The following is a 17463-nucleotide window of genomic DNA, read 5'->3' on the forward strand; positions in this document are numbered from 1 at the left end:
TCTTCCCTTGATTAATCTCCATCCCAGAAGAAATAAAGCAACTTCAAATTTCACCACCACAATTCATCACCACAGCCATCATCACCTCCAAGGCACCTACTCAGATGGACCCCAATCCACCGCAACAACAGCAACAACCCAACAACAACTACCATCCAATCAGCATCTGGGAAGCGAACAAGGATCGGTTGGGCACCATGTACCAGATGATCTCAGAACCCCCAAGACTCCTAAGCAATGCAGCAGGAAAACCATCCTGCTGCATCTTCAGAGTCCCACAGAGCCTTGTCGACATAAACGGTAAGTCCTACATGTAAAAGTATAAACATGAGATAAGATGATCGGGCATTAGCTATTCAAATCCAATAAGGATAAGAAAGTCTTATATGAAGATGAATATCAGTTCTTGTCAATAAAGGATTTTATTGCAGTAGGAAACTGATATAGGAAAACATAAGTTGTTTCCCATAAGGATTCTAATAGGGAATCCACATGCTAATATGAGAAGGATATGTGTATATATATATGGCATTCTCTCCTCTCACAGGTGCGGGCTCTTGTTGGAACCAAGTCCTATTCTTGGTTAGAGTAAAAGCATCCTGACAGAGAGAAGAAGAGTTGATGCGTTTGGATTAACAGTGAACATCCATGGCTGCTTCCAGTGGAAATTCTTCAGGTTAGTATGTTTCACTTTATAAGGATTAGTGTTCTATGTTTTGGTCTTGGTTGTGGTTTATGTAACTGAATCCGATTACTGGAATAAGTTTAACATGTGGTATCAGAGTCTGGGGTTCATGTTCATAAATTCGATCAATAAAAAATAAAAAAAAAACCCATTCTTCAGGTTTCGAAATTGGTTTCAAACCTAAAACTGAGCATAAGGAAAACGGTGCGTTTAAATAAAATATGATTGCCTTGATGCTCCTCAGTTACAACTCTTCGAAACTTATCGGGTTTGGGGTTTTATGAACCAGAGTTGCGACTCTTCGTTCTTCCTCTTATTTTCTGGAAATCAATTTTACTATTCTGAGTGTTTCATGATGGTCAAACCTGATCTTAAGTTCGAATATATCTGTGATAAATGCTTCCGCTACGGGATATTGATGCTTGTTCTTCAGGTCAGGTTATCGAAACTGAAATTAAAATTGAAAGTCAAGTTCAGTTGTTTTTCTGATTCTGTGGGTATACCATGATTTGAATAACATATGTTGATATTTTCTTATTATTTGAAACTGTTGATTGTATGATCATCTGTGGAAGAAAGCCGTTTTAAGGCTTAGGTCTTCTTCAGAACTAAACCAATGCACTGAGTTGTGTATACGACAAATTCTTCAGTAATGGAATGATTGTCCCAGACTGCATAATTTTAGTCCTGAGCATTCAGAAGGGAATCTTTTATTCTATATATACTTATCAGCTTTTGTTGTTATAGTTATGTATATGGATAATTGATTATGATAACATGATGTGCAATTGACTGAGAATAGAAATCAGGAACCTAAAAGTTCGTATTGTGATTTCAATTATTCTTCAGTGTCTGCAATATCAATGAAGACCCTCAATTTGGCCAACATCCCAATCCTCACAGGTGGGGGAAATTACAAGAAGTGGAGAAGGGAAATTAGTTTGTTATTGACTCTGAATGAGTTTGATATAGCAATTGACAACCCTAAACCTATTATTAATGATCAGAGCACCAGAGCTGAAAAGGCTGATTATGAGAGATGGACAAGAGCCAATAAGGTGGCACTGTCCATTCTAGAGAATGGCATGACTGATACTATTCGAGGAGGAATTAAGAAACATGATGTGGCTGCTGACTATCTGAATGCCATAGAGAAGAAATTTCAAGAATCTGTGAAAGCTGAAGTAAGTCAGTATATGTCTCTATTGACTACTTACAAGATGGAAGGTACTAGCTCCATTAGGGATCATATAATGAAGATGACCGATGCTGCAGAAAGACTCAATACAATGGACATAAATATTGGTGAGAATCAGCTAGTGTTCATGATCCTCCAAGCACTCCCCAACAGATATAGCCAATTGAAGATTTCTTATAACACTCAAGATAAAAACTGGGATGTTGACCAATTGATTGCACAATGTGTGCAAGAAGAAGCTCGTCAAAAACAAGAAAGAAACAAAGAGATTGAGGATATCAACTTTGTGCAGATAGCAAATGAGAAGAAGCCGTTCAACAACAGAGGCTCTTATGGTTCCGGTAAGAATTCTAAACCATTTAAGAATTCTAATAAGTTCAGTAATTCTGCTAAAGTAGTTGACTCCCCTAGAAAGTCTAATAAGTTTAAGGCTAAACCTAAAGATGTGTCTAAGCTTAAATGTTTTTGGTGCAAAACTAAGGGCCATTTAAAAGTCAACTGTGAAATTTTCAAAGATTATGTGAAGAGTAAAGAAAAGGAACAAGTACTTGTATGTGTTGAATCAAACCTTTGCGAAGTACCTGTTGATTCTTGGTGGTTTGATACTGGATGCTCAGTACATATAACTAACTCTTTAAATGGTTTTCAAAAACAAAAGGAAATTGGTGATACTTTATACAATGTTTATGTAGGGGAAGGGACTAGGGTTGCAGTTCATTCAATAGGGATTGTGAATTTAAAGTTAACTTCTGGTTTTGTTTTAAAATTAAAAGATGTGCTCTATGTGCCAAAGATGAGAAGAAACTTAATTTCTGCCTCTAAAATTGTCAAAGACGGTCTTGCTTTCCTTGCTGATGATGAGTGTTTGAAAATCTTTAAAAAGAACTGTCTAAATTCTGTTTTAGGTACTGCCCTTCTATTAGATAATCTGTGGAGTTTAGAATGTTCAATAGAGTCAAATAATCACTCAATTTTGAATGTTGGTTTCAAAAGGACGCTAGGAACTGACACTTCTTATATTCTCTGGCATAAGAGGCTAGGGCACATTTCTAAAGAAAGAATAATGAAACTTTCAAAGGCAGAATTGATTCCAAAATTAGATTTACTTCTGGAAATGAGTGTGTTGACTGTTTAAAAGGCAAAATGACTAATTTCAGAAAAATGGATGCTAAGAGAAGTCAAGGGCTATTAGAGATCATACACACTGACATTTGTGGTCCTTTCCCAGTCAAAACAATTTGTGGTCATAGGTATTTTATCAACTTCATTGATGATTTTTCTAGGCTTGGTTATACTTTTCTTATTACAGAGAAATCAGAAGCCCTTAGTTGTTTTGTCAAATATAGAACAGAAGTAGAAAAACAGTTAGGGAAGGTCATAAAAATTGTTAGATCAGACAGGGGAGGTGAATACTTTGGCAGGTACACTGAATCCGGGCAACAAAAGGGTCAATTTGCGCTCTATCTTGAGAAGAATGGGATTGTGGCACAGTACACCACACCTGGAACGCCTCAACAGAATGGTGTCTCTGAAAGAAGAAACAGGACCCTCATTGGTATGGTGAGAAGTATGATGTCAAGATCAAAATTGCCAGGATTTCTGTGGGGAGAAGCTTTGAAAACAGCTAATCATATATTGAATCAAGTTCCAAGCACGGCAGTATCTACCACACCTTATGAGTTATGGCATGGGAGAGTTCCCAGTTTTACTTATTTCCATGTTTGGGGTTGTAAAGTGGAAGCTAGGTTCTATAATCCTAATGAAAGAAAGCTGGATCCAAGGACTCAGTCATGTTACTTCATTGGTTATCCTGAGAAATCAAAAGGATACAGGTTCTATATCCCACAAAGTCACACTCGGATCCAGGAAACAAATAATGCAGTTTTTTTGGAAGATCAAGATGTCTCACATTTGTCAAGGGAAGCTTTTGTATTTCAAGAGATACATCAAGATGGTGATGACCTTGTGGCAATGGACTACACTCATGTTCCATTGTTTTCTAATCCATTGACGACTGCTACAGAGGATATGAGTGAAGAATTGGGGGTTCAAGTTGAAAACACTGCAGCAGTCGATCAATTAGCACAACCTGAAATATTGACTTCTTTTGAAGAATCACCAGCATCAGTTCCATCTCATGTTGAAATCAGAAAATCAACAAGAGCCCGAAAATCCACTGCAACAAGTGACTATGTGTATTTGCAAGAGAGTGAGTTCGACATAGGTGACAGTGATGACCCTCTTACATATACTCAAGCAATTGAAAGTCCTCAATCAGTTTTATGGAACAATGCTATGAAGGATGAATTAGAATCAATGTTCAAAAATCAAGTATGGACACTGGTTGATTCAAACTCTGAAATTCGGCCAATAGGTTGCAAATGGGTATATAAAACGAAAAGGGATGCTAATGGAAGAATTGAAAGATATAAAGCACGGTTGGTTGCTAAGGGGTTTACTCAGAGAGAGGGAATCGATTACAATGACACTTTCTCTCCAGTTTCCTCTAAAGATTCTATGCGAGTTATAATGTCCTTGGCTACTTATTTTGATCTTGAGTTACATCAAATGGATGTAAAAACAGCCTTTCTTAATAGAGATCTACAAGAAGACATTTATATGAAGCAACCTGTTGGATTTGTTGAAAGGGGGAAGGAAAGTATGGTATGCAAGCTCAATAAGTCAATATACGGCTTAAAACAAGCGTCAAGGCAATGGTACTTGAAATTTGATCAAATTGTCTCTGCACAAGGTTTTGTAGAAAATAAGTTGGATGATTGCATATATATCAAGTTCTCAGGATCCAAATTCATTTTCTTGGTACTTTATGTTGATGACATCCTTCTTGCGAGCTCATGTCCTCGATTGCTTCAAAGTACTAAAAGAACGCTCAGTGACAACTTTGAGATGAAGGACCTTGGTGAAGCACATTATGTATTGGGAATAGAGATTGTTCGAGATAGGCAAAAGAGGCTTCTTGGCTTATCTCAAAAGGCATATATTGACAGAATCTTGGTGAGATTTCATATGGAAAGTTGCAATAGTGGTCAAGTTCCGGTCAATAAAGGTGATAAGTTCTCGAAGAATCAATGTCCAAAAACTGATTTGGAAGCAAAGAGAATGCAAGCTAAACCTTATGCTTCTTTAGTGGGAAGTCTCATGTATGCAACTATCTGTACAAGGCCTGATATTGCCTTTATCGTTGGCTTGCTAGGCAGATTTCAAGCAAATGCAGGTGAAGCACATTGGGTAGCAGCCAAGAAAGTTCTGCGATACTTGCAGAGAACCAAGAATCATATGTTGGTGTATGGTAGAACCAATTCTTTGGAACTTATGGGATACACAGACTCGGATTTGGCTGGAGATGTGGATGATAGGAAGTCAACTGGGGGTTATATCTTCATGCTTAATGGAGGGGCAGTTTCATGGAAAAGTGCAAAATAAACTGTTATAGCTACGTCTACTATGGAGGCTGAGTTTGTAGCTTGCTTTGAAGGCATGAAGCAAGCAGCATGGTTGAAAAATTTCTTAACAGATTTAAAGGTTGTAAATACGATCCAGAAGCCTATTAAGATGTTCTGTGACAACAACTCGGCTGTATTCTTTGCCAAGAATAATAGGCGAACTTCAGCTTCACGCTTGATGGATGTCAAATTTCTTAAGGTCAAAGAGGAAGTCAAGAAAGGAACTATCGAAGTACAGCACATAAGCACTACAATGATGCTTGCTGATCCGTTGACTAAGGCACTGCCTGTTGGAGAATTTAGAAAGCATGTTTCTTTGATGGGAGTGCTAGAAAGTTTTGATCAGTGGGAGTAATCAAGCTTGTTTTGAGGCTTTGGAGTTGCAGCTGTGAAGAATAGATGAATGAGTGCAGCTCTGACAAACTGAGGTTAAGTTATAGCTAGTTTGCTAGTTTGATTTTGTGTTTTAATAAGTGTCTTTGTCCTGAGACTGAATGCTTTAAGTTTTGAAAGTATTGTAGTATTGGAGATAGACCATGTTAAAAGTTTAGATTCATTTGATACTTTGGAGAAACAGTTTGTCTGTTTTAAAGTTTATAGTTAATGAATTTTGTATTTCAGTCTTTAAAATGTTGCTTTTCAATGAAGATTGTTATGTGCTGTGATCTTTTGAAAAGTGGGAGCATAGTCTAGACTGTTTATGTTATTTTGAATCATGAGTCATATTTACAAATTGAGTACATGTGAGCTTAGATTTAATACTGCATTTTGGTTGTAGTCTGAGAATCTTGGTTCCTATATTTTGAGATGTAACGAGACATTGGTCATGATGGTGGGATCTTGGATAAGGCTATGTGATCACTTCTTATGATTGGTAATAGCTATGTTTGATTTTTGTCTCATGTTCAAGTGGGAGAATGTAAAAGTATAAACATGAGATAAGATGATCGGGCATTAGCTATTCAAATCCAATAAGGATAAGAAAGTCTTATATGAAGATGAATATCAGTTCTTGTCAATAAAGGATTTTATTGCAGTAGGAAACTGATATAGGAAAACATAAGTTGTTTCCCATAAGGATTCTAATAGGGAATCCACATGCTAATATGAGAAGGATATGTGTATATATATATGGCATTCTCTCCTCTCACAGGTGCGGGCTCTTGTTGGAACCAAGTCCTATTCTTGGTTAGAGTAAAAGCATCCTGACAGAGAGAAGAAGAGTTGCTGCGTTTGGATTAACAGTGAACATCCATGGCTGCTTCCAGTGGAAATTCTTCAGGTTAGTAAGTTTCACTTTATAAGGATTAGTGTTCTATGTTTTGGTCTTGGTTGTGGTTTATGTAACTGAATCCGATTACTGGAATAAGTTTAACACTACAACCCCCACATCGTCTCAATGGGTCCTTACCACAGAGGAGAGCCACGTCTCAAGATGATCGAAGAGCACAAGTGGAAATACTTGGGTTCTTTGCTTGCAAGGACAGAGCCGGACCTGGCAATTTCTGACACGACCCGATAACCCGACACGACACGACACGAAATTAACAGGTGTTTGGGTCGACACGATAACGAATCGGGTCTTATCGGGTAACCCGATAAGCACCTGTTAAGATAACGGGTTGGGTCGGGTATACACGTGGGTAAACACGATACACGATAAGCAGAATATTATTTTTATAATTTTATAACCCTCAAAAAATACTGTAATAATTATATACATTAATTTTACAATTTTATACCCCTAAAAATTATAATAAATATATATATATATATTAAATTAACTATAAAATTTATAATAATTATAATAATTATATATACTATAATAATTATACCCCCAAAATATTAAGTCTATCTATACTAATTATATATATATATATATTAAATTTTATAAAAACTATAATAATTATTAATTAATAATTTAATATGCATGATCATGCATTGCATATTTGCATGATTTTGCATCCATTGAAATTTGATGCGTCAGGACTCATATGTGATTTGTTTCCATTCTCAAATTTCAATAATCAATTTCTTGCCATTGCCATTTGCCAACTTGCCGCCCTTTTTGAAAAAAAAAATGGAGGGAAAATGAAAATGTTAAGAAAAGTTGAAAATAAAACAAAAAAGTGAGGGAATTCAATTAGGGAAAGATGTTGGAGGGAAAAGTGAAAATGATAAGAAAAAGTTGAAAAGGAAACAAAAAAGAGAGGGAAAAATGAAAATTAATAGAAGTGGTGAATCTAAATATAAATAAACTCTAAGTGTTAGTCAATCTATCGTTTTACGAATTCTCCAAAACTAATTTCAACGATCCAAACCGTCAAAATTGTTTGTATATGCTTGGAGATCACATCAGCAAAAAATCACAAAAAAAAAACATTCAGAGATCAAGTAACGGGACAAAGCTTTTCAACGGTTATAAACGAAAAATCACGATTTAACGGTTATTTTAACTCCGATTTTGATGATTTTCTATAACTACACTCCTTGACCCTATATGAATACAATGAATGAATTCGATCTTCAATTTAAAATATTTACACAAGTGGATACCACAAAATCTTATGTTATACTTAATAAAAGTATAAATAAACTCTAAGTGTTAGTCAATCTATCGTTTTACGAATTCTCCAAAACTAATTTCAACGATCCAAACCGTCAAAATTGTTTGTATATTCTTGGAGATCACATCAGCAAAAAATCACAAAAAAAAAACATTCAGAGATCAAGTAACGGGACAAAGCTTTTCAACGGTTATAAACGAAAAATCACGATTTAACGGTTATTTTAACTCCGATTTTGATGATTTTTTATAACTACACTCCTTGACCCTATATGAATACAATGAATGAATTCGATCTTCAATTTAAAATATTTACACAAGTGGATACCACAAAATCTTATGTTATACTTAATAAAAGTATAAATAAACTCTAAGTGTTAGTCAATCTATCGTTTTACGAATTCTCCAAAACTAATTTCAACGATCCAAACCGTCAAAATTGTTTGTATATGCTTGGAGATCACATCAGCAAAAAATCACAAAAAAAAAACATTCAGAGATCAAGTAACGGGACAAAGCTTTTCAACGGTTATAAACGAAAAATCACGATTTAACGGTTATTTTAACTCCGATTTTGATGATTTTTTATAACTACACTCCTTGACCCTATATGAATACAATGAATGAATTCGATCTTCAATTTAAAATATTTACACAAGTGGATACCACAAAATCTTATGTTATACTTAATAAAAGTATAAATAAACTCTAAGTGTTAGTCAATCTATCGTTTTACGAATTCTCCAAAACTAATTTCAACGATCCAAACCGTCAAAATTGTTTGTATATTCTTGGAGATCACATCAGCAAAAAATCACAAAAAAAAAACATTCAGAGATCAAGTAACGGGACAAAGCTTTTCAACGGTTATAAACGAAAAATCACGATTTAACGGTTATTTTAACTCCGATTTTGATGATTTTTTATAACTACACTCCTTGACCCTATATGAATACAATGAATGAATTCGATCTTCAATTTAAAATATTTACACAAGTGGATACCACAAAATCTTATGTTATACTTAATAAAAGTATAAATAAACTCTAAGCGTTAGTCAATCTATCGTTTTACGAATTCTCCAAAACTAATTTCAACGATCCAAACCGTCAAAATTGTTTGTATATGCTTGGAGATCACATCAGCAAAAAATCACAAAAAAAAAACATTCAGAGATCAAGTAACGGGACAAAGCTTTTCAACGGTTATAAACGAAAAATCACGATTTAACGGTTATTTTAACTCCGATTTTGATGATTTTTTATAACTACACTCCTTGACCCTATATGAATACAATGAATGAATTCGATCTTCAATTTAAAATATTTACACAAGTGGATACCACAAAATCTTATGTTATACTTAATAAAAGTATAAATAAACTCTAAGGGTTAGTCAATCTATCGTTTTACGAATTCTCCAAAACTAATTTCAACGATCCAAACCGTCAAAATTGTTTGTATATGCTTGGAGATCACATCAGCAAAAAATCACAAAAAAAAAACATTCAGAGATCAAGTAACGGGACAAAGCTTTTCAACGGTTATAAACGAAAAATCATGATTTAACGGTTATTTTAACTCCGATTTTGATGATTTTTTATAACTACACTCCTTGACCCTATATGAATACAATGAATGAATTCGATCTTCAATTTAAAATATTTACACAAGTGGATACCACAAAATCTTATGTTATACTTAATAAAAGTATAAATAAACTCTAAGCGTTAGTCAATCTATCGTTTTACGAATTCTCCAAAACTAATTTCAACGATCCAAACCGTCAAAATTGTTTGTATATGCTTGGAGATCACATCAGTAAAAAATCACAAAAAAAAAACATTCAGAGATCAAGTAACGGGACAAAGCTTTTCAACGGTTATAAACGAAAAATCACGATTTAACGGTTATTTTAACTCCGATTTTGATGATTTTTTATAACTACACTCCTTGACCCTATATGAATACAATGAATGAATTCGATCTTCAATTTAAAATATTTACACAAGTGGATACCACAAAATCTTATGTTATACTTAATAAAAGTATAAATAAACTCTAAGTGTTAGTCAATCTATCGTTTTACGAATTCTCCAAAACTAATTTCAACGATCCAAACCGTCAAAATTGTTTGTATATGCTTGGAGATCACATCAGCAAAAAATCACAAAAAAAAAACATTCAGAGATCAAGTAACGGGACAAAGCTTTTCAACGGTTATAAACGAAAAATCACGATTTAACGGTTATTTTAACTCCGATTTTGATGATTTTTTATAACTACACTCCTTGACCCTATATGAATACAATGAATGAATTCGATCTTCAATTTAAAATATTTACACAAGTGGATACCACAAAATCTTATGTTATACTTAATAAAAGTATAAATAAACTCTAAGCGTTAGTCAATCTATCGTTTTACGAATTCTCCAAAACTAATTTCAACGATCCAAACCGTCAAAATTGTTTGTATATGCTTGGAGATCACATCAGCAAAAAATCACAAAAAAAAAAACATTCAGAGATCAAGTAACGGGACAAAGCTTTTCAACGGTTATAAACGAAAAATCACGATTTAACGGTTATTTTAACTCCGATTTTGATGATTTTTTATAACTACACTCCTTGACCCTATATGAATACAATGAATGAATTCGATCTTCAATTTAAAATATTTACACAAGTGGATACCACAAAATCTTATGTTATACTTAATAAAAGTATAAATAAACTCTAAGGGTTAGTCAATCTATCGTTTTACGAATTCTCCAAAACTAATTTCAACGATCCAAACCGTCAAAATTGTTTGTATATGCTTGGAGATCACATCAGCAAAAAATCACAAAAAAAAAACATTCAGAGATCAAGTAACGGGACAAAGCTTTTCAACGGTTATAAACGAAAAATCATGATTTAACGGTTATTTTAACTCCGATTTTGATGATTTTTTATAACTACACTCCTTGACCCTATATGAATACAATGAATGAATTCGATCTTCAATTTAAAATATTTACACAAGTGGATACCACAAAATCTTATGTTATACTTAATAAAAGTATAAATAAACTCTAAGTGTTAGTCAATCTATCGTTTTACGAATTCTCCAAAACTAATTTCAATGATCCAAACCGTCAAAATTGTTTGTATATGCTTGGAGATCACATCAGCAAAAAATCACAAAAAAAAAACATTCAGAGATCAAGTAACGGGACAAAGCTTTTCAACGGTTATAAACGAAAAATCACGATTTAACGGTTATTTTAACTCCGATTTTGATGATTTTTTATAACTACACTCCTTGACCCTATATGAATACAATGAATGAATTCGATCTTCAATTTAAAATATTTACACAAGTGGATACCACAAAATCTTATGTTATACTTAATAAAAGTATAAATAAACTCTAAGTGTTAGTCAATCTATCGTTTTACGAATTCTCCAAAACTAATTTCAACGATCCAAACCGTCAAAATTGTTTGTATATGCTTGGAGATCACATCAGCAAAAAATCACAAAAAAAAAACATTCAGAGATCAAGTAACGGGACAAAGCTTTTCAACGGTTATAAACGAAAAATCACGATTTAACGGTTATTTTAACTCCGATTTTGATGATTTTTTATAACTACACTCCTTGACCCTATATGAATACAATGAATGAATTCGATCTTCAATTTAAAATATTTACACAAGTGGATACCACAAAATCTTATGTTATACTTAATAAAAGTATAAATAAACTCTAAGTGTTAGTCAATCTATCGTTTTACGAATTCTCCAAAACTAATTTCAATGATCCAAACCGTCAAAATTGTTTGTATATGCTTGGAGATCACATCAGCAAAAAATCACAAAAAAAAAAACATTCAGAGATCAAGTAACGGGACAAAGCTTTTCAACGGTTATAAACGAAAAATCACGATTTAACGGTTATTTTAACTCCGATTTTGATGATTTTTTATAACTACACTCCTTGACCCTATATGAATACAATGAATGAATTCGATCTTCAATTTAAAATATTTACACAAGTGGATACCACAAAATCTTATGTTATACTTAATAAAAGTATAAATAAACTCTAAGCGTTAGTCAATCTATCGTTTTACGAATTCTCCAAAACTAATTTCAACGATCCAAACCGTCAAAATTGTTTGTATATGCTTGGAGATCACATCAGCAAAAAATCACAAAAAAAAAACATTCAGAGATCAAGTAACGGGACAAAGCTTTTCAACGGTGATAAACGAAAAATCACGATTTAACGGTTATTTTAACTCCGATTTTGATGATTTTTTATAACTACACTCCTTGACCCTATATGAATACAATGAATGAATTCGATCTTCAATTTAAAATATTTACACAAGTGGATACCACAAAATCTTATGTTATACTTAATAAAAGTATAAATAAACTCTAAGCGTTAGTCAATCTATCGTTTTACGAATTCTCCAAAACTAATTTCAACGATCCAAACCGTCAAAATTGTTTGTATATGCTTGGAGATCACATCAGCAAAAAATCACAAAAAAAAAACATTCAGAGATCAAGTAACGGGACAAAGCTTTTCAACGGTTATAAACGAAAAATCACGATTTAACGGTTATTTTAACTCCGATTTTGATGATTTTTTATAACTACACTCCTTGACCCTATATGAATACAATGAATGAATTCGATCTTCAATTTAAAATATTTACACAAGTGGATACCACAAAATCTTATGTTATACTTAATAAAAGTATAAATAAACTCTAAGTGTTAGTCAATCTATCGTTTTACGAATTCTCCAAAACTAATTTCAACGATCCAAACCGTCAAAATTGTTTGTATATGCTTGGAGATCACATCAGCAAAAAATCACAAAAAAAAAACATTCAGAGATCAAGTAACGGGACAAAGCTTTTCAACGGTTATAAACGAAAAATCACGATTTAACGGTTATTTTAACTCCGATTTTGATGATTTTTTATAACTACACTCCTTGACCCTATATGAATACAATGAATGAATTCGATCTTCAATTTAAAATATTTACACAAGTGGATACCACAAAATCTTATGTTATACTTAATAAAAGTATAAATAAATTCTAAGTGTTAGTCAATCTTAAAAACAAAAACTCTTTATCCTTGCACATTTAATATTTGTAATAGATTAGTAGTGTATGTATTATTTTTTTTATTAGGCTTTCATTTTCGAGTGTAGATATAGTACTTGAACGAGAAATGTTTTAATGTTTTCAAGTAATATTTATGTCGCAATGTGTGGTATGTGCAAATTTAAAAAAAAATATATTTTTTTCTTAACGGGTCATAACGGGTCATAACGGGTCGGGTCATTTTACCCGTTGGGTAAAGTGACACGACCTGTTAAGGACCCGTTAAGATAACGGGTGTGACACGACACGACCCGTTAAGATAACAGGTGTTACACGAAAACGACACGAACACGACAGACACGACCCGTTTGCCAGGTCTAGACAGAGCCCAAAGGGTTGACTTTAAAGGACTACTTGAAGGCCTTGGAGCCATTGGAACAAAAAGCTAGAGAGTGTTACTCAGAAAGCATAAATCTTAGCACGGATGAATTTTTGGAAATGTTGGCTCTTGATAGTTGCTTTATAATCGAATTGTTTCGAAAATTTGGGCTTTTGGTTCGGTTCGAGCGTGACGATCCTCTTGTCAACATGGTTTGGATAATCCCATTTTTGGCTAGGGATTTTCTTAGGCTTGAAAATCAAATACCCTACTTTGTTCTTCTGACCTTGTTTGATCTCAAAACAATGGAAGAACATAAAGAAAATGGGAAGTCATTGTCGTTGCTTGCGTTGGAATTCTTCAACAACCATATGCAGAGGCCTGATCATGTCATTCAAAAGCACCACAATCTTACAGGCATGCTCTCTCAAACTTCAACGATATTCTAAAATTAATTTCTCTGTTTTGTTTTTTGTTACTTGGAAAGTGATCGAACGCTTAACCTATCTTTTTTTTTTGTTTGTTTGTTTTTTTTTTTTTTTTTTTTTTCTTTTTCTTTTGAACGAGGCTTAACCTATCTTAATAGAGGCCGAGAGAATATACGCCCGGGGTTGCACATGCCCCCTCCCAAATTTCCCCGTAAGAGATGCTTAATTATATTATCTTGCCAAAATCGTGACAATATTAAGTTATTAAGTGCCTCTCCTCTCTTCTTTGTTTTCTCAGGATCACCTCTTATGTCTAAAACCTTCTTAAGTTGCATATATTCTGTCAACATGAATGAGTATTAGATTACAAATTAATACACAGGTAAAAGAAAAAAAAAATCAGGGATTTATGTATCAAGTTGAAAAATTAGCTTGATTTGTCAAAAAAAGAAAGAAAAAAAAAGATGGAATTTTTGTTCAGGTACCTCTCTTTGTTTGATTTTTGGCTCCGCCCATGACCCAAACCCTACTCTATTTTCCTGCCTTCAAGCATCGAGTTCAATAATTTTATTTAACATATGATTCTCATTAATCTGGGTGTAATGAAGCGGAAAAATAGACCAAGGTTTGGGACAGGGATGATGTGGATATGAACATGGGTGACGTTGGATTGCCTCAAGCAAGGCCTCAGGCCATTCGTTCGACTGCTTGGCCCGTGGGAGATGGGCCCACCCAATATGTGGGGCAATTGGCATGGGCTAGAGCAGATTTTGGAGTGGTTGGGGGATTGAATCACCTAATAGGTGAGGCAATCTGTAGAGGTTGAGTTGCTCCTGAAGTAAACTCAAAAGCTTTTACATTTTTTTTGGAAAGAACACTAATATAAGATACAATATTTTTCTCATATATTTTTACACAGATTTTCTTCGGTACATGAATTTTCTGACCCTCTATATGTTTACATCGATGTTTTATACCTTGTTTACAGGTATGCATTTGCTTGACTTGTTACGCTCAAGTGTTATACCACCAGGCCATGAAGAGCCACGTAGCAGCAACACCATCCCAACACATACCATCCACTGTGTGTCGAAGCTTCGCCGTGCCGGAATCAAGCTCAATCCGGGCAAGGACGAAAGCTTCTTGGTGATCAAATTCAAGCGCGGTGTCATCGAAATGCCGCCTATAACAATCGATGATTTCATGAGCTCGTTCTTACTGAATTGTGTGGCCTATGAGCAATGCCACAAGTCAAGTTCTAAGCACATCACCACCTACGCCACATTGCTCGATTGCCTTGTGAACACATACAAGGATGTTGAGTATTTGAGTGACCATAACATCATCGAGAATTGCTTTGGGAACGATGGGGAAGTTGCTCGATTTATTAATAATTTGGGGAAGGATGTGGCTTTTGATATGGATAGATGTTACTTGGCTAAGTTGTTCAATGATGTGCATCACTATTATGGGAATACTTGGCATGTTCAATGGGCTAGCTTCAAGTACACTTACTTTGATACTCCATGGTCCTTCATATCTGCGTTTGCTGCTCTGATTTTGTTGATACTCACCTTGATGCAGACCTTCTACACTGTTTTGAGTTATTACCATCCTTGAAAACTTACAGATATGGTTTTTGAGTAATATTTATTGATTTTTATAGTGTTTAGACGCTTACCAGTTAGGATTATAATATGACATTAAGGTCTTTTGATATGTTTCAATTCTACAGTTAGTGTCTTATATATATATATACCTGCAAGCGTCCGCACATGATTGAGGTTGTAAATATTATCGATTGAGGTCACTTATTGTTGTTGGTCACGACAATCCTAAATTTTTGGAGTGGAACTTTTTTCACACTCTACTCTCTGCCCTAAGTATGCATATTTGATGCCGTGAAATGGTGATGAGATCAACATGCAAGTAAACCAAAAATTAGAAAGAGAAACCTCTCGCAATTAGTAACATTAATACATTCGAAAATTAGAGCATTTCTGAAAGCGGTAGGGAAAGTTCAATGATACTCTACTAAACACTAAGCATGGATGCCTTTTCTGCAAAGCAAATATGACCTTGATGCAGGTTTGGGAGAAAATAGGGGCAAAGAAAAAGGAAAAAAAAATGAGAAGGAAGAAATTGGTCAAGTATAAGCCCATATATAGAAAGGTGGTGTTATCCACACTCTTTTTTACCATTTATTGTCCACACACTCCTTTCAATTTTCGACCGTTGGATCGAATAAAATAAAAATAATTAAATGACAAAAATTAACAAGAAATGTGTAGAAAATGAAAAGAGATTTGTGGATATCAATCATCACCCTATATAGAAATGTCAAACTCAACTATATTGGCCGTCACCTTAATTTGCACTTAAAATATATATCAAGTCGTTAAGCAGGCTAGGCCATCTAATTTTTTGAGTTGTTTAAAGAATTGCATGATTAGAAAAGTAGTGGGCAAGAGATGGTGATTTCTTTTTTGTTTTTTTAAGTTTGCTATTTTTATCTTAGATTATTTAAGCTTATATCCATCACGCGTAGGGATGACAACGGAGTGAACGGTAGTCTGGAATGCCCATTACCATCTACCCTCCGCCGGATAATCGAGGACCACGTCCGAATTCGGTGCCCCTCCGCCAGTTATTTCTTCAACACAATAATAAAAGATTCGTAATGTAATGCTGCAAATATATTCCATTCATATAATACATATACACTACCAAAATAAAATATAGACAAACTGATACCAACTAGAAGCAGATTAAACCTCGAAGAATCAAACATGCTCTAATAGCAAGTTGAAAAATAGAGTACACATGGCAAACAAACAAACTGATGAATAAACCGACTAGAAATGAAAATAATTTTATTAAAACTGAAAAGAAAGATTGTTGTGATGGCTATAAATTAAGGATTACATTGTGACTGACTGACTTCTAAGTACAGTACAAACCATCATATTTATAAATTATAGGACAAACAAAAGCAAACCCTAACTTAATGAGTAAGACAAATAAACTTAACGGGCACATAATCCTAATCCTAGCCAAAAAAAAAAAAAATATATATATATATATATAATAACAATAATATTAAAACTAATTTTCCAACATCAAATTAAATGTGTTTCAGGGTGAAAATAAAGATGAGGGTGGGAATCCCGTTCGGCAGGCCTCTGCAGGTAAAAGAAAAAAGGTTAGTAGTTCCCAACCTACGGTCACCCAATTTCAAACTTTTTATAGGTCTGGTTTGGTACTGAGGTGATTCTGAAAAAAACTGGTATAAAAAAAAGTTGGGAGTTGTTTTTGTATTTGGTAAACATTCAGCTTCATCTTTTTATTACAGTTTTGGATGAAAAAAAACCAAAAACAAGAAGCTGCAAAACCCAGCTTTGAAAAACCCGTTTTTTTTTCACATCTGTTTTACATAAAAGTTTACCAACCACTATAATACTGCTTTTCTTTTTTCAAAAACACTTTTACAAAAACGTTTACCAAACACTCTGTTGCTTTATTTCACAGCTGCTTATTCTCACAGTACAACAGAAGCAGTTTTTTTTCAAAGCACAGCAATACCAAACCAGCCCTTAATTTGGTATCAAATTTGCATTTGTAAGAGTCAAA

General features: G+C 34.0%; 1 protein-coding gene across 1 annotated transcript; it reads left to right on the forward strand.

Moving 5' to 3' along the window:
- The first annotated feature begins 104 nt into the window (after positions 1 to 104).
- LOC137744594 (UPF0481 protein At3g47200-like) lies at positions 105 to 15453 on the forward strand. Its single transcript, XM_068484369.1, has 4 exons — positions 105 to 311; positions 6729 to 6845; positions 13414 to 13822; positions 14822 to 15453. The coding sequence occupies exons 1-4, from the start codon at positions 105 to 107 to the stop codon at positions 15451 to 15453; spliced, it is 1365 nt and encodes a 454-aa protein (XP_068340470.1).
- The last annotated feature ends 2010 nt before the right edge of the window (positions 15454 to 17463 follow it).

This window comes from Pyrus communis, chromosome 9 (assembly GCF_963583255.1).
Source record: "Pyrus communis chromosome 9, drPyrComm1.1, whole genome shotgun sequence".
In the NCBI taxonomy this organism is placed as follows: domain Eukaryota; kingdom Viridiplantae; phylum Streptophyta; class Magnoliopsida; order Rosales; family Rosaceae; genus Pyrus; species Pyrus communis.